Source organism: Camarhynchus parvulus, chromosome 7 (genome assembly GCF_901933205.1).
Source record: "Camarhynchus parvulus chromosome 7, STF_HiC, whole genome shotgun sequence".
NCBI classification, from domain to species: Eukaryota; Metazoa; Chordata; class Aves; order Passeriformes; family Thraupidae; genus Camarhynchus; species Camarhynchus parvulus.
The window spans coordinates 7,658,816-7,686,357 of record NC_044577.1 but is presented as its reverse complement, the minus strand read 5'-3'; the positions used below and the strand labels follow the sequence as shown (position 1 = coordinate 7,686,357).

The following is a 27,542-nucleotide window of genomic DNA, read 5'->3' as shown; positions in this document are numbered from 1 at the left end:
GTCAACTTTACAAAGTTGTGCTGCAGTTAATGTATTTTGAACCATTATTAGAATATCAAGTCAGTCACATCATACCCACTCAGATTAATCTTGTTTCCTGGAGAAAATATAAAGCAAATGTATTTTAAACTCCTAAATAGAAGTAAACAGTTTTGCAGAGTATGCCAGTCCCAAACTGGAGTGCCTTTATTACACAAAATGAAGTCAAAGAAGCAATGGTAACTTAGCTGGAAACCCACTGTCAGTGGCTCTAAAACTCTAGCACAGCTTAGCATAAATTTATTTTGGTGAAGAACTCTTTATTTTTACAATGTATTAGTATTGTGCCTATTAAATGTACAGCAGAGCTCTGGGGAGTTATTTCCCTCCATCTCTTATCAGACTGTAGCACTGAACAGATTTATTTTCTATTAAGGGTAAGTGCATTATTTTTAAGGACAGCATCCTGTAAAAGAGATGATTTTCCTGGTGAAAAGCCGTCTCCCTGTTGTTTGCTTTCCATTTGCTGCGTGCCTTCCCTGAAGTGCCAGTGTCATGGAAAGCATCCTAAAGCAGCTGGAATTGCACTTGGGCCACTCTGGAGCTGCTGGAATCTTCAGGCACCAGCGAGGGCCGAGGTTGGTGGCTGCAGGTGAGGGACTGGCTGGGCCACCAAGCAGCTGGTGCTGAGTGACCCCGGGGGCAGCTGTGGGGCAGGCAGGGCAGCCACCCCACAGGGGAGCAGCCACCCCGCAGGGGAGCAGCCACCCCACAGGGGAGCAGTCCCAGGGGCAGTTCAGGGTGCCTGGGTGACCCCTCCTGTGGGTAATGCCGAGTGCTGATCACAGGGGATGCTCTGGTGGAACCTCAGCTGTGTTACAACTCTCTCTGCCTGCTGTTGGACTGTGCAGCGGCAGCCTGCCAGCTGGGAACTGCTCTCAGAGGGGCATCTGATATTCCTGAAGAGTGTCAGGTGCTAAGGCTACATCCAGAGGAAGGATTTGAGACGTGGCAACAGGAAGCACTGCAGCACCTCACTGCCTGTAAGTGCCTTGTACAAGGGCCAGGGCAGATCCACCTCAAGGTGCTCTGACAGTGAGTGCAGTTTTCTACCTGCTCCTCACCTGCCTGGCCAACAATGGCTGTGCAGCTTTGGCTTTTTAATTTTAATTACTGTGGTTAGCAGTGTTCACATTCTCAAGCCCACACTCATATTAGAAAGGTTGGCCCTTTTTTTCCTTTTTTGTAATAAAGCTTTATTTTAGCTAGAATAAGAATATTAATATTTTTTAATACTGAGGTTAAGCAATATCCAATTGATATGTACTGACTTGATCAGTGTTTTGGCTTTGCTTTCTAACTAACACTAATATATGGACGTATTTTAAAGCAAACAGAATATGATAAAATATGTGCTGTAGAATTTGAAGGAGTTTCACTTATCAGGAGAATTTAAGTGAACCATAAAATCTTAGTCCCACTTTGCAAATGGCTTTGAAGACGACTACGTAACTTCAAAGAGGACGACATTACAGCATAAGCTGATTTTGTTCCCTTTTCCAGCAAAAGCCTGAGAACAGCCTTAATACCAGGTCACTGGGAATCCAGTGTGGTCACTGGGATTTAATGGCAGCCTTGTGCTGTGTCACGGAGAAGCATTTTTCACCCTTCATTCCTGATAAAACCACTTCCCCATATAGGTGAATTTCAACTACCCAAGTTTGTGTCACAACATTTGTAAAACAGCTCAATTCATGGACTGTCTTTCTACAGCATTTGACTTGGTCCTCTTTCTGCTTGCTTCCCATTGCTTGAAAAATCATGCTTTGGATCATTTACTAGAACTATGTGTACCTTTTAAAAATAGTAACAGCTTTAGCCAGTATGGAAAGCATTTCTCTATAAAATGAAAACAAAATGGATCTAGGAAAAAGAACTATGTCTTAAACTGGTCATCACAGAGAAAGGAACGAACAGGTGGTAAAAGCCAAGCTGTTAGAAGGCCTTCACTTTGTATAAAACATCAGCAACATTGTACCTTTGGGATGAATGAAACAATCCATCGGTGTCCTGATGTGTCAAAGAGCAGCTGTGAGTGCAGTGAGTCAGGCTGGGAGCCCTGGGCAAGCAGGGAGCTGTGTGGGGATGCACTGGGGGAGAAATGCAGCCCTTGAGCTTTGGGCCTAAGGCTTGGTCCCTCACTCTGCATTCAGGGCTCTGCTCAGGGCTGCGGCTCCTGAGGCTCCTGCTGGCATTGCCATGAACAGGTTTTCCCATGGGGAAGCAGCAGCCTACAGAAGCTGAAGGAGGATGTCCTGTCCCAAGGGTGGTGCTACAGGGTGCAATTGCAGTGTAGTGCAGCCAGAGCTGCCATGAAGCAAACTGTCCTAAAGCACTGCCACACCTCTGAAGGTTCCTTTCACTAGTTACCAGCAGTAGTTTTTGCACATCTCTCTGGGTTACAGTAAAACAACAAATCCTTCCAAAGCGGCACCCTAACACAAAAAAAACCCCAAACAAAACCAAAAAACCAAACAGCTTTGGTCTGAACACAGCAACCAGATGTCATTAACCTATCTTACTGCAGGGTTTTAGAGACAAGCTCTCAAGCATTTACAGAAGCATCTGTTAATGATAATGCACTGCTTATTGACACCGGCAAGTTTCTCACTGGTTCACTTCAATGGAAAGTGAATAGCATCATCATCCAAATGGCTCCCTGAATACTACTGGGGTTTGCAAAGCGCCTCCCATCACCTTCATTTTGTGATTTTACAGATTTGGTTAGGTCACAGAATCAAAAGTAAAATTTATGATAGCAGTAACCTTTGCTACATGCAGACCTTGATTTCACTTTAGCGAAACGCAGACGAATTCACCAAGCACAGAGAGTTCATCTCACCTACAGACAGACCACTGATCTTTTATGCAAAACACAGAAATAATCCACATTTTGTCCTCTGTGGCAGTGCTTGTAGAGGTGCAGGGCAGTCACAGTCTTCTCATCCTCCTTTTAACGCTGATTGCTGCTCACATCCAACACATACAGAGTACACTCAACGCATGGCTGACAAGGAATGACACTTGATGGACACATTCTACTGCAATCCAAGTGGTTTGTTAGCAATCTAGGCTGAAAGGCAGATTTTCTCAGGCTCTCCCTGCAGACACCTCCCCACAGCGATGCTCAGGGGACAGCAGGGGCTGTCCTGGCAGGAAGCTCAGGGCACGTCGCTCTCGATGAAGGGGATGTCGCTGTACTTGCTCTCGGTCACCGCCCACTGTTTGACCGCCTGCTCCAGGATCTCCCGGGAGAGCCGGTGCGCGTAGTCCAGCACGGCGGCGCTCGAGGGGCCCTTCTCCTCCGCCTGCACCGCCAGCAGCGACGACTTCTCCCCAGCACAGCCCTCGCCGCCTGCCCCGATCCGCTCATCCTGCACAGCGTTGGAACCTTGGAAGGCAGCCTTGGATTTGATGCATCCCATGGTACATTGGAAAATGCAGCTGCAAAAGTCAGTTCAGCAGCATGTTTGGATAACCTGGAAGTGGTTCCCTTGTTCGGTGCAGCGTCGCTCCTTCTTGCCAGTGGCTCCAGTTATTTTCAAAGAACAGAACATCTCCTTTTGTGCTTCTTCCAAGGAAATCTGTCAAAACAGTGTTTCACATAAAGGCAATAAATACGTTACCATTCTCAGTGAGCTCAAAGGAAACGTAAATTCACTACAGGCGCTTGGAGAAGCGGCTTAAGTAAATCTCTGCCCAGCGTGCGTAAAATGTTTTTATCAGTAACATCCATCTACTACAAGTAGGCAAAGTTTGACCTGAATTCATGCTGCCTTTGAATGCAATTCCCAGTACGGGATGTAGGCCATCTAGGAATGTAAAATCTTATAAAAAAAAGTCTGTTTCTTCCAAGGTGGCAACGTATTATGCTTCCCCTGAAACTGCAAACCACTGCTGTTTAGCTCCAGGGACTGGTGCTGCTGGAAATAAACACCAAAACCACCCCACAGCAGCACCACACAACCACCATAGCCAGAGTCCAATGTCATGGCTGTCACACGCCCTCTGGGCACGATGACACTAATTCCCAGTGTCATTCTGCTGTTGCTGAAGGAGGCTGGAGCAGGGCAGCCACCAGAAGGTATTCACAAGGAACAAGAGCTGGTTTTGTTTTTTCCCTGGAGAGGGTAGGGAAAGCAGCAGCAGCCCGCTGTGATCGAGGCAGTTCCAACAGAGCCGGAGCACCATTCTCACCAGAGCAGGACAGCTCTACACCCAGAGAAGGGAAAGTGACCAACAAAACACCTGGCAGAGTCCTTTTTGAGTCCTTTTCAAGTCCTCAAGATCCAGAACTGGTCAACTCTAAATGTGGATTTTTGTTTACTGGCCTACAAAGCTGTTTCTGGGGCTACTTCCTCTCAGGCAAAGCAGAATCTCACGCTACGCCTGACTTTGCCTGGCATGCGCTTACCCACTTATCAGAGTTAACAGACTGCCAGCCAAAATAAAGACTGCACAGCACAGAAACCAACTGTTCCCTGCAGCTTCACCCAATGACGTTGTACTAAGGTCAGCCAAAGTTAAAGATTTTTTGTAAATAGCCTTTGAAAACACAATCATGGCAAAGATGTTAAGCCTTATTTATTTCCTTTATACACTGGAGGAAATAGGGGCTCCAATCCAGTAACCTGATCACAGGCAAATATTTGCAGAGGAAATCAATCCCACTTGCAGGCAAATGGTGCTTCACAGGTAGGATGGGAATTCCCCAGTCTAGCAGCTGACTCAGGAGAACCAGATTCCTGGGACAAGCTCCTGTCCTCTCTTTGCTGCTACATAAAAGCCATTGCTACCTGTTTGTAGGGCTGAAGTGCAGCACAGAAGGAGTGGCTGGCACTCCTGGCAGGAAGTCAGTCCTAAAGGGCTCCAGAAACCACCAAGTCCACACAAACAGTGTCACACCTTTAGCTGTGTAGCAGGATTTCAGCATTGTAGAGGAACGTTTGTAGACCACCTCAGAAAAGTTCAGTGAGTCTCTTTGTGCCCATTGACCTGTGCAGCACGTGCCCAGTGCTCTGGGACAGGCACTGTAGTCCACAGGCCTGTAACACAAACCCTGCTGCCAAGGGCTGACCTCTACTTGCAGTTTTACCCAACACAGAGGAGAGCCAAGCTATCAGATTTTTATTCCAATAACTCATCATTAAATGAGTAAAGACTGGATGGATAACTTGTCATGAGATGAGTAAACAGCAGGATTCTCTTCACTGCACAAAAAACTACATTTATCCCTATGTCCATACCCATGTCTGTCCATCACATACACTGATCAAACTTAACATGCCACCAGACCAGAGGCCAAGGAGCCTGAAAGCAATTCAGGCAGCTGAATAATTCAAAGCTTTAATAGTAATATCTTGTGCATGTCTAATTTCAATATTTACCATCAATAAAACATTAATACTAATCACTTCCACTTGCTCTTCTGGACAAATATGTAGATCCAAGTACATGGTAAACAATCACTGACAGCAGGTACCACCCAGCACTGCTGATGCCTGAAAGCTGCAGTCTTCATCCAGGCAAGGTAATGCACAGCTGCAGTGTATTCTTATCAGAGTTTATCCTTGACACTTTCCTTAAAATAGACTTTTCAGATTTGGATTTTTTTATCCAAGTCTGGAGCTATAGTTTTCCTTTTTTTTTTTTTTTTTTATTTTTTAATGGAGGTCTGTTAAATAGAAGCTATTTTTATTTAGGATTTTATCATTGCTTTAATATTTCCCTTGTGCAGCTGGAGATTTCTGTTAGGGGACACCCTAACAGATGAGTTAGTGTCTAGTGGAAAGGACAGAATGGAGTAGAGGGAGGATAAACTTCTCCTTAAAGCAGGTAGGGAGAAATTCCCTAAGATGAGCATCTTCCTCTGCAGAACTCACCACCTCTGCCTCTTTACCTGGGCCAAGTCAAACGTTCCTGGGACTGTCCTACACAGAGGGCAGGGCAGCTCTAAAGGCAATTCACAATTCAGAGGGCAGACAGCAAGGCAATTCACAATACAATTCAACTGTTCCAAATCAGTTGAGCTTCAAAGCCAAGTTATGGACCCTAGTTTGAATTCTTGCCTGTTGCTCATTTCATTCTTTACAGAGCTCAGTACTTTCCAAGCCGCTGCAGTGAGTGTTACAGTGCCCAGTCTACTGGAGTTAATAATTGTTGGCACAGAAATAATTGCAAATGAAGCTGCCCTCAACCTTCTGGCTGCTTCCTTGTTTTGCTGACAGCCCTTGCCTGCACACACGTGGGGAAATGCTGTTTAAATCCTCTCTGCCTAACTCATCTCCAGAGTGTTAAGTTCTGGCAGATTTTAACATCTCTACCTTTCCTCTCAACGCTCATACCCTGAGAGGGAAAAACCCAACAAATCAGAGCAGCTCATTTTACACCCAGCACGATGCTGCATCCTGTAACTGCACAAGGCAAAGCTGTGTGATAGAAGCCTGTTTCTGTCAGTGCCCAAGCTCTGCTCTGTGGCCAGCTGTGCCTCAGACATCACTGCATGGATGGTTTGGGGCTCAGGCCAAGAGCTCTGCAGTTCCCCACGTGGCAAAGCCGCGGGGCTTAGCTGGAGCCAGGGGTCAGCGAGCTCTGCTTGCTCTGCTCACCCTCAACCAGGAGCTAAAGCAGCACCATCAAAAACCAGAACTCATCTTCTCCTTTTAGAGACAGATTTTACAGTCGGTGAAATGCTGATTTATTCATCTGAAAAATATAGGCTACTAGTTGTGCTCCATTTTACTGGATGTACAGTCAAAATGTTTTTAAATGCTTCATTTAACTTCAGCACAACACTGTGTATGACTTTAATGGAAGTCTTGAAAACAATCAATTCCATATTGAAATTGGAAGTTCCCAAGAATAAGTTCAGATGTTTTTTCACCTAATACTTTATTTACTGTGGTAATAATAGGAGAGAGAAAATTTTGAGGGGGTGGTAGCTGAACTCAGCAGGCACACTAGGGCTAAGCAGTCTCTTTGCCAGCCTGGCAAAGTGTTTCCTGCCAAGGTAAGTTCATTTCTAACTACTGAAGGAAACAAAAAAATGGTGAAAGGATGCCTGCAATTCACTATTAGACAATCTAAAATAGAAGAAGAAAACATTAATCACATAACTGCCATTTTAAAAAACAAACAGGATTTTTTAAAGCATTAAAATAATCAATAAAAATAATTGCAAAAAGGTAAACATGCAATATCAAAAATTAAGAGTTTCACTGGCCTCTGGAATACATAATCATATGATGAAAACAGGCAGAAGAGCAAGCATTTTGCTGTTATGCAACATCTGTAGCCATCATAAACAGGTAAGTCATCTCCATGTTTTCCATCCATGAGAACCTCAGGAAAAAACCTTGAAGTTCAATATTACACTATAACAAACTGCTTTCTGCAACACTTTATGTTACAGCAGTCACTGGATTAAAAATAAGTCATAGTTTTCAAAATAACTTCAAAATGTGCAGCTTTGCCCAGCTGAAGGCAGCAAGTAATTCCTGCTGTGACAGCCAAACTTTTTGGTTCAAATATGAACCTCCCTCCAGCAGGGAGCCTTTCAGTTTTCCCCTGGGTATCTGCAGGAGAGGCTCAGAGTGCCACTTACCAGAACCACGTCTGCTTCTAACAGGTTGTCCCCTCGTCCCCAGGAGAGCACAGACAGCTTCACGTCTGGGACTCTGCAAAGGGAACCCAGGAACTCAGCTTAGCACTCTTCAGGATGTCAGAGGTGCACAATATTCACCAGCAAGGTGATGAATCTGTAGTGCTGGCCTTGCACAAGGCTGCCTGCCTTTTCCCCCACTCAGAACTTGACTTTGACAAAGGTAAAAGGATGATACAGCACTTAATAAATTAGATTGAATGACAGGCTGCAACAATTTATACACAGCACCTAATGCTGGGCTCAGAGTGGGGCCACTGCTTGGGCAAGTGGCTCCTGACCATCTTTAGGATGCCAACCTCCTCCCACAGCAAGTCCAGGTCAGGAGGATTTCAGCAAGGATATGGGAAGGGTACTGTGCCCCATCTGTTGCCTAACCTCCAAAGTTCTCTCCCGTTTTCCCTTCTCCTTCTCAAAGCTTCTACTGAGACTTGCATCATCCAAGGACACAGGGAAAACAGTCAGACAATCCCAGTGCTGCCGTTATCATGGAAGCAATAAACTCTGGAACAAAGGTATTCAAAGCTGGAGTCTGGGCAGGTGACCTACCTGCAGAGGTAACCAAACAGCACTCGGGCATCTGCACCTCTGAACTGCACCCAATCACTTAAAGTATTCACACCCTCCATGTAATAACAGAGAGGAAACACCCCCTCTCCCTGCCAAGGTGGGCTGTAATTCAGGAGCACTCGTGGCACTGGCCCTTGGATCCTCTGCAGCTGCGAGCAGAGCAGCAGCATATAACTAGCAGAGGCATGAAGCATTCACTCAGTGCACAGCATCCCCTCCATCCCTGCAGGACTCTGAGCTCCCTGCTCAAAGCAGCCCCAGGCAGGGGCTCCCAGAGCACTCCAACCCACCAGGCTTTCAGTTCCGCTCTCCTGAACATCCAGCTTCCTGCAAATCCTACAGAGGAGATGCACTGTGTAACATTTATTAGAACAACTCATCATAGGAAAAGGAAGTTTTAAACAGCTACAGTTACTTTAAGACGAGCACAATACCAAAGATTCTGCTGCCTCAGGCAATCACTGATACCCAAATATCCCAAAACAGCTCAGGACATGAAAAGCAAAAATGGAGCTCTCATTGCTCTCGGAGCCATTCCCCCCCTCTCCTGTCGCTTAGTGCCAACAAGAGATAAGAGCTACAGATTGGAAAAGGCTGCATGCAGCAACTGCAAACAACTGCTGTGCAGGATTAGCATGGAAGGGAAAGTCTCCTGGTTATCTGTCTCAAGGAACGTCCTGGAATTTCAAAGGCTTGGGTTTTTCCCCTCCATGGCCAGAACTGATAAAGCCTTTCCAGGCTTCTAAGCCAGTTGCTAAATGAACGGGAGAATTATACATTTGTTTTTCCAAATCAGGTAGACCTCTAGTTTACTTTAACAGGTTTTTCAATAACAGCATAGCTGATCACAGAATCATAAATTTGGTTTGGTTGGAAAAGGCCTTTCAGATCAAGTCCTACCATTATCCCAGCATTGTCACGTCCACAGCCAAACCTGTTCCTAAGGGCCACATCTCCACATCCTGGGCACCCTTTCAGTGAAGAATCTTTGCTAATATCCAACCTAAACCTCTCCTGGCACAACTTTAGGTAATTTCCTCTGGATCTATTGCTTGTTACCTGAGAGAAGAGACTGAGCCCCACCTGCCTACAACCTCCTTTGTCAGAGTACTGAGTTATTTAATGGAAGCAATTTCCATGTCAAATTTCATCTCTCAAGCACTTTAGCAATGCAGTTAAGGAACATGAAAATCTTCAAACTAGAGGGAAAAACAAGCGAGAAGAAAATGTTTCTTCTTACTTCACTTTATGATTTACATGCACAGTGCAAGTGGGGTGTTTTTGCTGCTAAATAGTGCACCTGTGTCGATGTGAGTTTTTATGCTGACAAACTCTGGAAACCTAAAACTAGTACTGACTTAAAATAAAAATTAAAGAAGGCAAAAGCCCCCATACAATCAAGAAACAGTCTGCCCCCTCCCTAAGACACACAACCACAGAAGCCAGGAAAAAAACAAGTGCTTTCTGCACTATTCTAGCAATCTTACCCAAGCTTTTGGAAGCAGCAAACCAAGATGAAATACCAAAAGAAACCTTGGGGTGAAAATTCCAGTAGTTCAGAGAACAGCAATGCCAGTAGGTACAGCCCTCAGCAGCCACAGTGTTATTCTTCATCCGGGAAGAAGAAGTCTTGTTAAAAGCAAAGAACACTGTGTGCTTGGTAGCTGTCTAATTTCATGAAAGTAAAACTGTACCCAGTCGGCCTGTCCTGAAATCCTCCCTCCTCCCTCCAGTGCAGCACTTTATTCACCAGAGCTGCACACACAGTGTGGAGTGCCCCTGTTCAACAACACAGCTCAGGGGACAGCCCAAAGGCCATGGGAGAACAGGATGCTAAAAACCTCTTACAGGTTCTGTTCATATTTTACCTCAGTTACTTGTCCAAACAGCTGTATGGACTGCTGTTAGTCCAAATTTGGACAGAAATGCTTACAATGTATTGATGGTTTTTCCCTCCAGTGTCTCAGAATACACGCAAGCACCAGTACAGACTCTGCCAGACCATGGACAAGAGGGAACATTAATTTAACTACCCCCACAGGAACAGGAGAAGGATGCCTACCATTGATGGAAGCCTGTTTTCTAGGTGGGTAACAGTGAACCAATGGATTTCCTTAGCAATAAAGGCCTTGGAGTGAGGCTGGAGAAGAAAGGGCATGAAGAACATTCAGGGATTCTTTGAAACTCCATCTGCAGGAAGTTTAGCCAAGATTTAAGGAAACCGACTACAGAAACTACAGAGGAATGCCTTTGGAAAGGAAAGCTAATAGTGGTAGAGGAGATCCAAAATTCTCCAAGACCCTAAATACAAAACAATGCTCAAAACTGATGAGTGAATAGAAACAAAACACCAGAAATGGATATAAACTTTTTGACCTATATGTACAGCTGTTTCCTTGCCCTGCATAACACCAAAGGATGCAGGTTCAACACTTCTTTCAGCAAAGCCCACAGCTCTTGTAATTATCAGCCCCTTCCATCTGTACTAGCTGCAAATCCATAGTCTGGAGACCATCCCCACAGCAGGGAAAAACACAAGGCACACCAGCAAAGGTGTCAGAGACACTGGCCAAGTCCTACTGAGGTCAGACTGCTCTAAGGCACAGCCCTGGGCCCAGACAGAGCAGCCTCTTGGTTTATTGCAATGCTCCAATACTGCAACCAACTAGAGTGGAAACAGGAAATCTTCCTACATATACCACGAAACTTCATCCCAACAACTCCATCATGGAGTCACAGCCTTCATACTAACAGTCCTCTTCAGGAACACATTGAGACATTAAGCTGCTAACTCTCAGACTGAGGCTCAGGATCTAGCCTGGTTTGTAAAGGCGCATTACTATCCTCCACAGGTGCCCGGCAGAGACAGAGCTGCAGACAATGAAAAGGGATGCACAAATCTTTATGAGTAAGAAAAGCCCCTCCTGCAGCTCTTGCTGGCTGCTGCCCAGCCTGGGGATCCTGCCAGCAGGAGCTGAGGAGCAGCAGCTAGAGCAGCGGAGCGGTGTCTCAGGCTGACAGGGTCGGGTTTTATTGTAGTGGCTGTCACAAGATTCAATCACGAACATATGGAGCTGCAGAGCATAAGGTATGAATGAGGGGCACTGCCTGCCTTTGTGACACCCTCAGGAAGCTGAAGGCTCCACTGGAGTAACACAAATGAAAGTCAGAAGGAAGGAGATGGTCAAGATCTGCCCAAGATGAACCACAGAAGAGCACAATAAAGGCAGCACACAACCCCATTCTGTTCTTTAATCTGCAGAAGCCCATTATAAAAAGGGAAATGGGAATTAGGAATGCACCACGAAAGCCATCTTTCCACATCTCACATAGGAAGGCACAGGAAAACACAGCCCCACATTTTAAATCACAACTATGTTACTACTGATTCCCACAAACCGAGGTGTAAGAGGACAAAGTGGGGAGTTCACAACCAGATGCTCCAGCTGTACAAAAGCTGCCCCGAACTGCAACAAAGAACTATGTCAGCCTTAAAAACCACTCTGTCTCACGGCTCTCCCCCGGTATTTGTTTCCTTGAATTCCACCACTCCTGACGTGCCAGCTCCTGCTTCCAGCAGTTGCCGCCTTCGCGCCTGGGAAGCGGGAAGGGCCGGCAGCCAGGCGAGGCAGCCGTGCCCGCACAGCCTGGCACCGCTGCCAGCCCTGTCCCCCAGGACCCTGCCCACGGAAACACCTTGTCCCCAGGGACAGGAGCGTCCCGAGGCTCTGCCCAACTCCTTGGGCAACTTGTACCAACCAAGGTGATGTTAAAGCAAGAACGTTCTCAGCAGAACGTGATGTTCAGAAGAAAAATTAATTCGTATGTACTTGAAGGTTTAAAATGCCACTTTGTTAAGCCTACAGGATAAATCTCCACATTTTTTCCTTTTTTAAAATTACTATATTTAGAAACCTAATTTGGACTGCTACTTACTGAACTATGAGAAAGCATAAAATATTTCAAAATGTTTAAGAATTTTTGCCATGATGAGTCTTGCATTATTAAATCTGTATTTTATAACACGCCAGATGAAGGTAACCTGCTCTGTATAAGAGTCAGTGTGGAAGCCTGGAAAGGTGCTCATGGCAAAGCAGGGGCTGACAGACCCTCACATCACCTCGGCCGGCAAATACAGCAGCCTCACGTCTTTCCCACAGCAGGAACAGCGCTCGGAGAGGACCAGCCACGCCGTTCACCTTCCCACTCCGCATCTCTCTCACTGCTGTCCGTAGCACCACCTTTCCTCAGGCTGCCCAGCGGGAGTGGCACCTCCGCTTTGCTCAGTTCAGAGGAGTCCGCGGCCGGCACCTCGCTGCGAGAGGATGGGAGGAGTAAGGCAGCAGCACCGCCGGCTGTCCTGGCAAACCCCAGCTCAGAGCCCGGCTCCGTCTCCCCGCTCTCCGGCACGACACCAGCCCGAGGCGCCCGAAGGCCAGCGCTGCCCACGGCCCCGCGGGCGCGGCCGCGCATCCCCGCTCCCTCCCGGCCCCGGCGCGGCTCGGCCCGATGGAGCCGGGCACATACCGGCGCGGCGGGGCGGTGTCCGTGCGAGCAGCGTGCTGGAAGCGTGGCCCCGCCGCGCACGGTCCCCGGCCGCCGGGCTGCCCCTTCCTCCGGCGGTGCCCGCGGGATCCGGCCCTCGTCCCACCGACGCCGCCGCCTCCTGCAGGCTCCTGAACGGCAAAGACGCAAACCCACCGTCAAAGTCCATGCTGGGAGCGCCTCCCGGCCCCGCCCGGCCCCGCGGCGCTCGCACAGGTAGCGCCGGGAGGGCCCCGCGCCCGCCGCCGCTCCCGCCGCTCCGCCGGGCGCTCCCCGCCCTCCCCGGGGCGGCGGCGGCGGGGCCGGGCGGGGCCGGGGGCGGGAGCGCCGCCGAGCCCGGGAGCGGCGGTGCCGCGGCCCCGACCCGTCCCCCCGCCGGCACCTGAGCCCGGCCCGCAGCCCCCGAGCGCCCCCGGCCTCTGCGCTCCCGCCCCCCCGGGCACAGCCGCGCCCCAGCGCCGGCACCGGCCCTGCCATTTAAAATAAGGGGAAAAGGGGAAAAATCACCCCGGCAGGAAAGGCGCCTCTCATTGGCTTATCCTCCTTTAAATCCTCCTCCCTTCTCTACTCGGCCCTAGTGAGGCACATCTGGAGCGCTGTGTCCAGGTCTGGGCCCCTCGGTACTAAAAACACCAGGAGCTGCTGGAGAGGGTCCAGCAGAGGGCACAAAGATGGTGAGAGATCTGGAGCACTCTCTTACAAGGAGAGACTGCGGGAGCTGGACCAGTTTAGTCCAGAGAAGAAGAGATGGAGAGGGGATCTCATTAATCCATATAAATAACTCAAAGGAAGGTGCCAAGAGGATGGTGCCAGACTCTTCAGCGGTGCCCAGCTACAGGATGAGGAGCAGTGGCTAAAACACAACTAAAACACACTAAGTTCCACCTCAACATGAGGAAGAACGTTATACTGAGGGTGCCAGAGCGCTCACAGTTTCCCAGTGAGGTCGCAGAGTCTGCTTCTCCAGAGACATTCCAAACCCACCTGGGTGCATTCCTGTGCCCCTGCTCCAGGTGACCCTGCCTTGGCAGGAGGCTGGGTGCTCTCCAGAGGCCCCTTCCAACAACCCTAACAATTCTGTGATTCTGTGAAATGTGGAAAAGATGTTCAAAGAATGGAGTTGCCATATAAAAGCTTAGGGTCATCACCATTGCATGGTCCCCTCAGCCCTGGGACAGCACTGAGGTGCCAGAACACATTGAGCATGCAAGGACTGGTGAGCTTTAAAGCAAAGAAAACAGTGGAAAAGACTGGGGGAGAGGCCTGGGTGATGCTTCTCTGATTTTATCCTGTCAGGCAGCATCAAATCATGTACAACCACAGAGAAGTATTAATTATACCAAAGCTTTTTAGGAAACACCCCCATTCCAAAGGAAAGCTTCCAGAATGAAAGCAGAGCAAACTAAAATAGCATTTTCAATGTTTCAAAAATAAAAGCTATGCTAAAACTGAAAACCATTTTGTAAGAGAGGCTGCAAACAGACATCCTGGGTAAAGCATTCCTGCTTTTGGGGAGCTCTTGACACTCATACAACACCAAACTACTGTACAATACACACTAGTATGCCTAGGCATCCCCTCTGGGAGGCTGTCACGGAGCTCACACCTGGCTGAGGCTGGCAAACAGCACCCCAGGACTTGTAGGAGTCTCCTGGCCCTGATGGAGACAGACCTGGAGACACAAGGCTCATGCTGGCCCTGGCTTGTGCTACAGCATCAGGCTAAAAACCAGGGGTGCTGCAGGGCTGGGCACTGTACTTGTGCCCCACACTGCAGTCAGCACTCACTTTCAGTGCCTGAGCTCTGTGCTGAGCTCTGGCTAAGTCTCCTATCTATTTAGGCAGGTTTTATAGAATCAAAGAATCATTTACATTGGAAAGGACCTCCAAGGTCATCAAGTCCGACTGATAACCTGGCACTACCAAGTCCACCACACCACTAAAACATGTCCCTTAGTGCCACACCTACACAGCTTTTCAATACCTCCAGGGATGGTGACCCCACCAGCCTGCCCTGGGCAGATTGTTACAATGCTTGGCCATCCCTTTGATGAAGGAATTTTTCTAATATCCAACCTAAACTTCTCCTGGCACAACCTGAGGCCATTTCCTCTGGATCTGTTGCTGTTACTTGGGAGAAGAGACAAAGCCATCTCACTACACCCCCCTTTCAGGTAGTTCTAGGGAGCAATAAGGTCTCCCCTGAGCCTGCTTTTCTCCAGACTGAACACCCCCAGCTCCCTCAGCCCCTTCACCCAGCTCTGTTGCTCTCTCCTGGGCACACTGCAGCACCTCAATGATTATTGCCAAGCAGGTCTCCAGCTGTCAAGTAGGTTTCTAACACATTTCCAGTCAGTCATTGCCTTGCCAAGGAATTTCTTGCAGTGCTTTCAAAGCCAAAGAAAACACTGCACTGGTAACATTCATCAAGAGAAGCACCACTGTAACTGTAGCTGCTGCTCACAGATTATCCATTGCATGCTGGAGGGGCTGTGCAGGGCAGGCAGAGCCAGGGGATGGACAGGTACACAAAAATAACAACACCCCTCTGCTCCTTCAGTGGCTGGGAAACCCTCCCTAGCCTGGAAAGCTGGGGGACAGGGAGCAGGCAGCCACCCCTGCACACACCACCAACAAAACCCAGCAGCTCCTTGTACAAAAGCACTGCTGCTACAGCTGTTGTGACCGCCCAACAGCAGCACACAATATTACACTCATTACTTGCAAACAGTCCACCTGTGAATTAAAAACCCCACATCTTTTACTAATTACTGCCTTGGGGCCTGGAGAAAGCATTGTGCTGCCAAGTGCTGGGTGCAGGGTTTGTACACACTGTGTGTGCTGTGTCATTTCACCCAGCTCTAATGGGACCCTGCTCCCTCAGAGACCAAAGGCAGAGTTTCTGGAGCTGGGGTGCAACAGGAGACCAAAGCTCAACCCTTAGCAGCACTTCCCAGGGCAGGCAACCTCAGGTCCTCACAAGTGTGATTTTTAAGTGACAAGTTCCCCAGGCAGGATTAAGCCCCTTGGGCACTCAGCAGGTGCTGCAAGGGTTTGCAGGGGCAGGCCTGAGGAGCTCGACCCAAAACCTGTTAAAGCTGGTGACACTGTGCCCTCTGATTTCAGGATCATTGACTTGGGACCTGCTGACCTGGGCAGGTTTTGTGCCAATGTTTTATTACTGTTTTAGCTCATCTATAGGTGGCCAGAGAAGAAAAATCAAATAAACTCCTGGCCCTGAGAATTAAAACAAGATGAAGTACTGGAAAGGCATGGTCACCTTGCATTAACACAGTGGTATTGCTACAACAGTGACTTTTAAACTACATCCTGTTTTTAAACAAGAATTTTGTAACTAAATTATAAATATCTTTGTATAGGCTTATGCCTACTGTGCTCTTTATTATTCTAGCCTGGTTTCTAATGCAAGTTTCTACTTTTATCTTCAGCTTTTAAATGAATGCAGCTCCCACTGAGCAACTTGGTGCCGTGGGGCAGACATTCCACAGGCTGCAAGCACAGCTGGTGCCTGGCTGGATCACTTCACTGCATCCCAATGGATAACAGTCTGGTCTAGTGCACTGCTCATCTCCTGTGCCACCACCCAACAACGAGCCTGGGCCTGAGCAGCAGCACCTCAGTGTGATGTGGCAAGGACAGGGAGCTTAGGAGAGGGTGATACATGTGACAAGAACCTCGAGCCCATATTTATTTCTGGGTGCCAAAACAGGTTTAATATTTTATTAGCTGTAGAGTTTGCAAGACAGCTGATTATGTTGGGCTGGGGCAAAGCAGTCAGTGTTTTTAAATGCAGAGCATCCATTTGAAATGACTACAGCCAGGCACAGGCTAGGCAGTCGATGAAATATTTAGCTTGTATCTCAGCATCTCAGTGTGCAAGGCTGGGGCCAGATACGGGTGCTGTGATGTTGAAAACCACAATACCCAAATCTGAGGTGCCCCAGCCCTCAACATGGAGCCTCAGAGGTGCAGCAGTTGTCCAGGGAGTGGGGCTATGGGGCTTCAAGGTCCCCATCCTATGCCAGGGTGCAGGAACCCTTGCTGAACATGGACTAGCTCGGGAGGGCACAGGTATCAAAGCCTTTCCTGCAACTCAACTTGCCAGATAATGCTGCCTCTTACACCCTTCTCCCAAATTTCAGTGAAAGTATTTCTGTAGGGGTAAGGAAGGCACTCTCCCCTCCAGAAAGAATAGTTTTAAAGCAAGTTTGACTTTTTGTTGTCATAAGACCTGGTATTTATTTTCTTAGCTATTTTTACTCATTATTTGCTTATTGGAGTTTGCTGGTTCTTCCTACAATATAGCCCAAACCCTCTAAATCCTTGGCATGCCCTGCTCTGCGTGCACATGTTCACCCCAGAGTGATGTGGATGCAGCACCAATCCAGCTGCAATGAGGGAAACTGGTGCAAACTAAACCACAGAAGTCAGGGAATGGTGTTAGCTTGGAACTGCTGGAATGGTACCCAGACTGGATGGTTCAGCTGTGCTGAAGCTTCAGAAGAATCTGGGTAAGAAACTGCTAACCTACCTCTTTTGGGTTAAAATTTGTCACTTAACAACCTCTGCACCAGATGGCAAAGTTTTAATGAGGTTGTCCAAGGGTAACAGGATAAATGAAATCCGGTTTCTCCCTCCCTCTGACACAATTTCACAGTTCCTGCCCTTGCTACCCTTCACAGTTCCTCCACATCTGAGAACCCCTCTCCAAGTCTTCAATTCCTCTTCTCTGTCTCACACACCCACAATATTCTACTCTCATTTCTGGACTACTTGCATGTTTTTCTGCCTCAGCTCCTTCCCATTTCACCTGTAAATAGTGCCCAATTTCCAGTAACCCCAGCATTCTTCCACATCTTCTGACCTGAGCTGTGTGGTTGGCAGCAGTAGCACCTGCTCAGATGCTCAGTCCATCAGTCCTGTTCACCACAGGTGCTGGGTCAGATTCCCCCTGCCTTTCCAACAGAAAGCAGAGAAAATACAATCATTTTTCCCAAGCAGTGCTTAAGTTCATTTAAGAACCCACTGACAACCCATTGATGTGGCATTCAAAAAAGGACTACAAAACTCCATGAATTTATCCAAATCCAACCACCAATTCAATCCCTAGTCAGAGGTCACTGGCTGAAACACTTGCTCTGTTTCTCAATTCATTTTTTAACTGCACAAACAGACACTGGTATTAGGGAGGGCTTCACTGAGGCACATATTTCTAATTCAGCTGAGGAGTTAAAGGGAAGTCATGACAAGCACTCTCTGCCCCAGGAGTGCCCCCAGCATGCCCACAGCATCCCACGTGGTGACTTTACCAAATCTATTTTTATGTGTAGTAATCCACTAACTGCAAGGGTTGGAAAATGTTGCACAGTCTGAGAAGAATCAATATAAAGTCTAAAGAAGTATAAAGCCCTGAAAATTTTTGTTATTGACTAAAACCTCCCAATAATCCAAAAGCCTTGAAGTGGTACCTGATATGCTGTGAATACCTTCTAATAAATACTTTGGTAAAGTTGCAGAATCAAGCCCATGATGCAAAGAAGGTCACTGCAACATAGCTTTATAGATAAGGAACCACCATCTAAATAAAGGCTCTATTTTCAAAAACTTTGTGCATGGGAAAGGTGCTGTTTTCCTCAGCTATGGATTTTTCTTTTGTTTACCTAATTCTTCTTTCATTATACACTGCTCTCAGCTGCTCTTGTTGTTCTACACACAACCAAGATTTACCAAAGCTTTTCTCAGAGCTTTTATTATCTTAAAATATTTCCTCGATGTTTGCAACCAGGTTGATGAAAAGTAAGGACAAATATGATTGCAGGATGCCCCAGCACATGCCACGGCAGTCCCCCTCAGTGCTGCCCTAGTTTTCAACTCTGTTACTACCAAAAGTACATGACAGTGGGGATTGCACGACTGCTCCAAACCTTAGGGCACAACATTGATTTCTAGATCATGATTATTTTTGGAATGCCCCATCCTCCTGCTCTCAAAAAAAAGGTTTGATAGATTTTACATTTAAGTTAAAATACAATAGAATATAGAGGTAAAGTCTAATTCCACTTTCTTGTATGAAGAGATCCTGAATATTTAAAATAGATTTAACACATTGCTATTAGTTTTACTTCTTTTGGTGTTAGCTGGATGTGCATATACTGTTATAACTCAAAGGAAAAACATAAAATCAGTGTGTGCACAGAACTCTGTACCCATTAAAGAACTCCCAGCACTTTGTGCTGAGATGAGACATTTGGGGAAGGACTTGGGGTTTTTTTGTGTGTTTTTTTTTTTTTAATGATAAAATACCTCATTTAGCAGCAGAATTTGAAGAACATGCTCAGTTTCACTCATGTACTTACACTTCAGTGTGCCCTGCAGGACTTCATTGGATAGGGGCTGAGTTGCAGAAATAAATTTCATCCAGTCAGCAACACCTGTGCAAAGATATTTAGAACTGCTTAAGTCATCATATTTGCAAAATTTTCCAGGAAAAAACCCAACATTATCTACTTAGAATTTGTCTAGATGCTTAAAAATGTGCTAAGAAGATAATTATGACAAAGTTACACTATAAAGGCACTCTGCTCAAAAAAATGAGATAGAATATGTGGGCATTTTTTTCTCCCATAGAACAACCTATACTTAGCATCAAAGTGAAAAAGAAGAAACCAGAATCACAGAATGATTTAGACTGGAAAGCTTCTAAGATAATCAAGAAGAGGGTTCAAATAAATGACATGTTTCTACACAGCACAAATGTTTATCCAACTGAATGTGATAGTTGTTAGATCCTTTTGTTTCAATTTGTGCAATTAATCCAGAAATTATTAGAAAATTTTTAATGGAAATCTATTTGGGCAAATTTAGGAATCTTTAAAATGAAATTTTTGCTCTTGGGGCTTCCCAGGTTTTGTGTCCTGGAATGGTGCTGACTCCCTGGGACTCTCCAAACTCTCCCCAAGGGCAGTGAGGTCAGTGTCTCTGAGTAACCCCAGAGCAAAGACACCCAAAGAATTCAGAAGCAGACAAGAAATTGGGTATTAATTCTGACTGGAGATGACAGTTTTCCAGAAGAGGGGAATTTCTTCCAGCAGGGGGAGACTGCAGTGAGCCCGACCCGGGCTCTGCCCTGCCAGAGGAGTGCAGCCTGCTCCCCTGCTCACCCTAGCCTCGGGTCCAGGGCTGATCTCGAGGCCATAGCAAAAACTGGGGTTGTTTTTCCATAAGAAACCTTTCTGCATGATGGCTCCTTCTCTGCTGTCAACAGAAGCCGGGTGCTAAATCACTGCAGCAGCACTGCACATTCATTGTGGAGCAAAACAGAAACAGCAGCAATAACCCCACCAGGAGCTCTGTCTGGGGAAGAGGAAGCTACAGCTTTTATTCAGTCTGTTTATGAAACTGCAGATTGTGTTTGGCAGGAGGTCAGCAGTGAGTCTGAGCATACAGAGGCTATGAAAGGCAAAGTGCACACCCAGGGCCCAGCAGCAGCCCTGGTGTGGTTTGCACCAGCCTGTGCTCTCAGGCACCTACCTCGTGCTGAGCAGAGATCACCCCTATCCCATGTGCACGGCTGGAAAACAGAAATAGATAGAATAAATAACAAATCTTATCCACGTTTTTTTCAAATAAGGAAATATACCAGCCACAGAATATTCCTGATTTATATGCAAGCCCTCTTTTACTTCATTTTTTATCAGTACCTAACAGCACTAAGGCATGAAGCCTAGGCAGACATGCAAACTGCAGCCCTGGAAAACCCAGGCAGCAGCACAGCAAGAGGATTAACCAAACATGAGGCATTAGAATATTGCAAAGAGGATCAAAAGAGATTTGTGACTGAAAAGCCACCCACCAGAATTACAGTCAGCTGAGAAGCTGGACTGAGAGAAAGTGGGTAAATGTTTTGCATTTAGATGTCTCTTAGAATAAGCTTAAACTTCAGGATGTGCACTGCAATACAACACCAGACCAGGCTTTGCTGCAACAGAGAGCTGCAAACAAAGCCACCTTCTTTCTACACTGAAAATCAGAGCTTTGTGACAGTCAGATATTAGCTGGAAAAAAGCAAGAATCACATGGAAATATGGTCGCTGGCACGCCTAAAACAAAGAGCCCCGAGGGCAGCAACAAAGCAGTAGCTGTACAAAAACTGCCGTACACAAGGAAACGATACAGAAAAGTAAGAGGAACTTAAGGCCTAATCTTGCCATAACATTTCCTTCTCCAAAATAAAAGTCACTGTTGGTGTTCCCACTCCAAAATGATATTAAAATTAATTATTAAACAGGAAATGGCCTCCCAGCAGAGATAAAGACAGACATCACTGCAGGCGACGTTGTGGATCAGCAGAGCAGCGACACACTAAAACCCTGCTCCTACCAATTTTGTGACATCTGTGGACATTAATGTACTTAATGTAGGGAAGTCATGTGTTTCAGAGCAATGTTGTACCCATGTCTGCATCTCCAAATTTTCACACTGAGATCAACATCATTACGAGCAACAACTCCTCCCTTTTCCTCCTCCTCTGCTTTGCTTTCACAGCTTGCTTTGGCTGCACCTGCCTATCTTTATGTCCATCCATAAATCTTTCCATCCTCCTCCTTTCTTCAGATCCAGCAGGAGAGGGGAGGGCATGAGCAGCCAGGTGGGTGTGCGGCTGTTAACTGAGCTTAACCCACCACATTATTTTATACCAGCTTTGTTCAGAGTAAGGCATCCTGCCCCTAAGAACTAGTTCTTCATGTGTTTTTAGGGACAAGGCCAAAGATGATGAATGGGTGAGAAATGCAGAGTTTTTCCTAGTACCTACAGTAAGCCCCCAAACCACCTTTCTCTATCAGATCAGTTTCTCCACCTTGAAGGATTAAGCAGTACAAACATGTGAAAGGGTGAACTCTTGCTGCCATGAGAGCAGTGGGGATGGCTTTTACTGCTTTAAGAGCCTGGCCCACTTCTGTCAATGCTCCTGGAGGGCAGGCCTGCCTCCCCCCTGGCTTTCAGGGATATCACAGGCAGCTCGTGGAGAGAGCACCAAAGACTGTTCTGCCATGCAGAACTGGGCAGTGTGCTCAGGAGGTGGGCAATAAAATAGAACTGGCTCCCTTTGAGCACAGGGCAAATGGATTTTCAAATGAGCCAGAAGAAATGAGCCAGAGGATGCCTTAGAAAGAAGCTGGGGTAGTGAGTCCCTCAGAGGATACATTAAAGCAAAGACAGGGGACTGAAGGATACAGATGCTGAGGAATTACATCCCTTGGGGAGATTTATGGGCAACTGAATCTGAGCTATTGCTGCTGCTGAAAACTTCCATTTCCCTAAATTGCCTTGCTGGCTGAACTCAAGCCCTCTGTACTTTTTCTCATACACCAACATCACCTTTTGCAGTGCTAATGGCAAATAAGTTCCTTTATAAAGTCACAAAATTACTTCAACTGTCACTGAAATGAGAAGATAAATTTGAAATTAATTTTCAGAAGAGTCTAATTTACCAACAATGTCATCATGATTACCTCACATAATAAATACTTTGATATCTCTAGACATTATTCAATACCCAAATGATCTAATTATATTATCTTATCTGAGATACCATCCAATATTAAATGTCCTTTCCACTCTATCATGAGGTTTTTCAGCTGCATCATCTTCAAATCAGAACTCTTGTACACAGGGAAATTTATGACATTATATAGATCAAATAGAAAGATGCAATAATAGTTGTTGGAAGTCATAACTGGAAAAATTACCTATAACCACATAATGGCAAAGAAGAAAATAACAAATTTCATTCATGCTATAGGTAGACGCCTATACACATAATTTTGCAATCTGATTTTAAGAGAAAAAAAAACTTTTAACACAGAGAAAGTAATTTATTTGGGGTAACACAACTGTCTTGAGGCCAACATAAGCAAGTGGAACAACTCTGCTGAAATAATTAGTCATGGATGGTGTGTGTAACACTCAATGCTCAACAGGGATTCAACAGAGCATGATCTCACATTTCAGGAGCCCTTTTGGACAGGAGTTCTGCTTCAAGTCTTGTTTTTCCCAATTTCTCATTAATTTTATGATATCTATTCCTACCTTAAATATAGCAGTGGACAGAATATTTCAGCTGGAATATGGAGTTAGATGGCATCAGATTGCTACACATTTATTTCATCAAGGCAGGGCTTCAAAGAAAAGCTAATCTTGAGTGCATGTAAAAAAAAATTATGACTAAAAAGACTCAAAGTGTCTGATCTGTTAATATGCATCATTCTAAACAGGCCATAGAAGCTTAAGATCATCTACTGCTAAAAAGATCTAAAAATTGAGAAAGCATGATTTGAATAGTCAAGGGTTTGTGGAATAAGCTTTAGGATGGAATAACACCAGGATGAATGCCTCACTTTTAGTGTTAATTGAGATACAGTGCTCACCTTTGAGAGGTGGTGGGTGCACCTATAGCTTTGGGACTGGCAGAGGCTGCTGAGCTAAGCCAGGGCTGGAGTTAGGGGCAGGTCAGACCTACAGCAAAAATAACATCCACAAGTACACTGCCAATATGCCCTGAGAAGTGATGCCTAAGCATTGGGTTAGGTAAAGACAAATAGGGTTTAGGCTGGAAGAAAACTTGGATCTAAGGCAAAATCTTGTTTATAGAAGCCTGCCAAAACCAACCAAGGCTACAAAATTCATCTGTGGAAGTTTAATGGTGGGAGCTCCAACCTCCATCTATTTTCCAGACTGGTCTGGCTTACAAAGGAGCATACCTTGGGCAGTATGAACTGATGCCTGGCTTTGTTATCCAAATAAAAGTGTACATGAGAAAAATGTCATGCATATTACATGAGAATTAAACCTCTTTGGATAAACCTCTGGCTCTTTTAGGGTGCAGATATCCTGTATCACTTTGGTTTGGGATGTGGCTCTGAGTTTTAATGAGGACAGATATGCACAGACATGCACATACACACACATGGAGTTTTGTAGCCTAATAATCTATAATCCAATAGCTCCTAAAACTAGAGCATATCTTGCAGGAGTTTTCAGTATGATCATATAGTTATGTTTTAATAAAGTAGTTAATATAGGAACATAAAATAATCTCCGAGAGGCAAATGGACTACAAAAAACCCAGGAAGGCCTTTTGATCCCAGGTGATCTCCCAACAACCTTATAGCTTAATATTAACTTGAATAACTTCTCACTCTCTTTCTGGCTGTCCCTTCTTCCCCTTTCCCTCAAGTCAGAAGTCTGCTTTTTGATGTCTGAATTGAAGATTGTTCATCTCACACAGTTCGAAGTTCAAGATCCTGCTCGTATGTGGCATGACCTCTTACTAGCTGGAAAACTTTACTTAAATACAGGCTTTGTGATGAGAGGCCAACAATTGGATGCAGTTTCCACAGCAAAACTTGTGTCACTTAGCTTCAAAACCAGCCTGCATTTAGTGAACTAAAGGAGTTGTTCAGTGGCACAGCTAAGAGCTCACAAACACACACAGTCTGACAAATTCTTTTCAGCCAGCGTCAACAGTATCCACAGACAGACAAGCATTTCAAGCCTCACTTCTTCTGAATCAGAGAGGATGAATCAGGATGAACAGTTTCAGCCAAACAAGAACATTTAGAGGTTTCATGTATCTCATCTAGGAACAGCATCACATAGTACCAGTAAATGAATAAATAACTAACCCACAAAGAAATAAATAAATGAGCAAATATGATTCCTTTGAGCTTCATCAGTCACCTTTTTCTGTACCAGAAAGAAAAGATCCTAGGCCAGTACATCTTGTTTATGGCCGTGAATAATTTCCTACCCTATTTATTATTGCCTTGATTTTAATTAATAAAGGAGTTCATAAGATTTTTTCTTCTGAAGTCTTTGGACAGAATTGATGTAAAATATACTAGATAAAGACTGCTATAAGTAAAAATAATTTTGAACAAAAATGTAACTGCTGAATTCACTTCTGAGATTCCCTGCAGGCTTACAATACAAGCACTCCACTCTAAACATAATGACAGGCACAATAAATTAATGACTTGTATTTATGAATAAAACATTATTTCATGGCTGGCACATACACGCTGTTATCACATCATACTGTCACAATATTTGTTTGATGTTCATATAAGGACACAGTTAAGAAGAGAGTGTTCATCACCTTTTTATTAAGGTGACAAAAAAATGAGAACCATCTCTCACTTGGAAGAAGCTTGTTTGGAAATAATTTGAAACACTAACCCTATCAGGAGAGGCAGCAAAAATATCTCTTCTATCATCTTACAAGAGTAGCCTGTGAGCCACGTTAATCATCTTGGACTGAAATTTATAACAACATATGGGAGACTTGCCTCACTATTATTAGAAGTTGCAAGTTTCATATGTGTTCCTCAACTAATTTAAGGGTCACTCCTGCCTCGAACATTATACCCCAAGTAATAAGTGCTATAACAGGTCATTTGCATTCAGGAAATTATTTTTGGAAGAAGCTCCTGCTTGATGCAAAAGGGCAAAGGACACTGGAAACTAAAGTCTGGAGTTGACTTCTCTTGGGCCCTGATCCACACAGCTTTTGCAAGTCCATACGATCTTTTAATTAAGTTTCAAAGGATTTTGACAACATCACCTCTGGAATATTTTGTCTTCTGTGACATTTTGCCAGGTTTTATTGGTATTTACTCACGGCTTTGTGTATGTGCTTCTTAAAGAACAGAACTGCACACAAGATTTGATCTCTTCAACCAGCACTGTGGCTTTCTTGTACCTTTAACATGCTTCAAATGTACTGTTATTTCATCTTTAGAAAGAAGAAAGCCACTTCATGTTATGATACCTCTGGCTTGGACTCTGTCTGTATGATAGTAATGAATAAAGAATTTAGTGAAAAGCTGTCTGCATACTTTTGGGTATTGATACAGCTTCTCAGTTCTCCCAGCAGAACACTACAAGCAAGGTTTTGTGCTCCCCCCTGCAGTGAATTTGATGGTGTTAGAAATGTTTACAGAGGCACATTGATGGTGACACCATTGCACAGCAATTGTATCCATACCCCAACCCTTCTCCCCAAAATCAAAAGCCCCCAAGCTCAGTCCTACAGCCGTGAAAAGCCATTTTGGAAGGTTCTCAGCCAATTCCAAAAGTCATCACTGAGCATCAGTCAAGTGAACAAAGTCTGTTTATTTATGCTCTGAAACACTTCTTTTTCCTCATGAATTTTCTTTAAATATAGTTATGCTGCTGCCACACTCAAGCATACAGCAGATGGAAAATAAATTTATTCAAGCTTATTTCCTGAACACTGAACATGCAGCAGGCAAAATCACAGGTAGTGGTGTATACACTGGCTGCATGATACACCACTGGGTAGTGGTAAAAATAATGTTACATTTTACTTTTACCCCATGAGGAAAAGTACATTTCAGATCTTCTAGAGGAAATAAAATCTTGTCTTTGAAAAATTTTGGGTTCTTATCAGCTGTTCAATTATATTTAAGGGATGTCACTGATAAAAGTATTCAGCATTCTAATTATCACCCCAGTAAAACTCAAGTGCAGTATTTAAAACTATTACATGACTTGAAAAATCTTAATAATACATTGTTTGCACGAATCTAACAAAGCAAATCTGGTTTTACATTCAAGACATTTCCATGTTATAGAGGTAGCCAGAACCACCCAACATGGAATAATTTAGTGCTGCTTTTTAAGAGCCACAGTTCTCATGAGGTTTGGCCATAGCTAAATGGGAAGCACTTTGAGAAAAATGCTTTCATTCTGCCTTCCAGTCAGACAAACCTGTGGAGCAAACTGTTCCGCTGGGAGTACTCAGTCAGCCAGAGGAACAACTGAATTACCTGCAAAGCTTACAGGGTTTCATGTTTATTATTCTTTTAAAAAACTATTATTTAATGAGCATGCCACTGTGGATAGCTTAATTAAGAACTTCTCTTCAACATGCAGGTGCTTTTTTTTGTAACTTCCAAATACTAGTGTGTAGAATGAGTAAATATAGGACAGCTCTGGTTTATCTCCATCTGTCTAATCTATGTTACCTTGCCAGAAATACTGTAGACATTTGCAGAATATTTTTGATTACTCCATCTTCAGAGAAAGAAACTCCTTGCAGTGTAACCCTAGAGGAGGGAGACAAAAATGATACAGAGCTGAAGCACCAATACCTAAAAAGCAGAGCTGTTTACTACAGAAAAAAACCCCAACAAAATAAATTATCTAAAGTTATGCAGAGAATGAAGATAAGAAATCACTGATTTCTCATAACAAATAAATTAATTTTAAAAAAGGGTGTAATAGACCGTATAATGGAATGGAAAGAAAAGAGACTCCATAGGGGTTAAAAAGACAATCCCTAATACATAATGAGCTCATAGGAGATGTCACCATTATAATGGATTTAGAGCACCCAGATTTACTGCAGCGTACACCTCAAAGCTTGGAAAGGATTTTTGATCTCGTTTTGACACTAAAGCCAGCCTTTAGCAGAGCTCAAGGTGTGAGGTGGCAGATTCTTTTGCAGGCTTGCTGAGATTCCTTGAGGATTATGCAGTTTCCTAGAACCCATGATTTTGGGTAATATAAAAAAGGACCTGGTTATATTCAAACAAGGACAGGTTATCTCTGATTTCACAGCCTCAGCCAAAATTGGTGAGGTATTAATTAAACAGCAGAAACCAGAAAAGTACATATTTCATAGA

The 27,542-nt window shown here is 45.0% G+C and overlaps 1 protein-coding gene across 5 annotated transcripts; it reads right to left on the bottom strand.

The window, feature by feature from the left end:
* Positions 1-1,218: 1,218 nt before the first annotated feature.
* On the bottom strand, positions 1,219-26,960 carry C7H2orf88 (chromosome 7 C2orf88 homolog). Of its 5 annotated transcripts, XM_030952447.1 has the most exons (5): positions 26,883-26,960; positions 20,365-20,404; positions 19,191-19,265; positions 7,643-7,715; positions 1,219-3,623 (listed from the first exon to the last, which is right to left on the bottom strand). In XM_030952447.1, exon 5 carries the CDS (start codon positions 3,462-3,464, stop codon positions 3,201-3,203), a length of 264 nt encoding a protein of 87 aa, XP_030808307.1. In that variant the 5' UTR covers positions 3,465-3,623; positions 7,643-7,715; positions 19,191-19,265; positions 20,365-20,404; positions 26,883-26,960; the 3' UTR covers positions 1,219-3,200. The 5 variants fall into 5 exon arrangements, with proteins under 5 accessions (XP_030808307.1, XP_030808306.1, XP_030808308.1 ...); XM_030952446.1 differs by lacking the exons at positions 19,191-19,265; positions 20,365-20,404; positions 26,883-26,960 and adding an exon at positions 12,971-13,070; XM_030952448.1 differs by lacking the exons at positions 19,191-19,265; positions 20,365-20,404; positions 26,883-26,960 and adding an exon at positions 12,797-12,956.
* Positions 26,961-27,542: the final 582 nt, after the last annotated feature.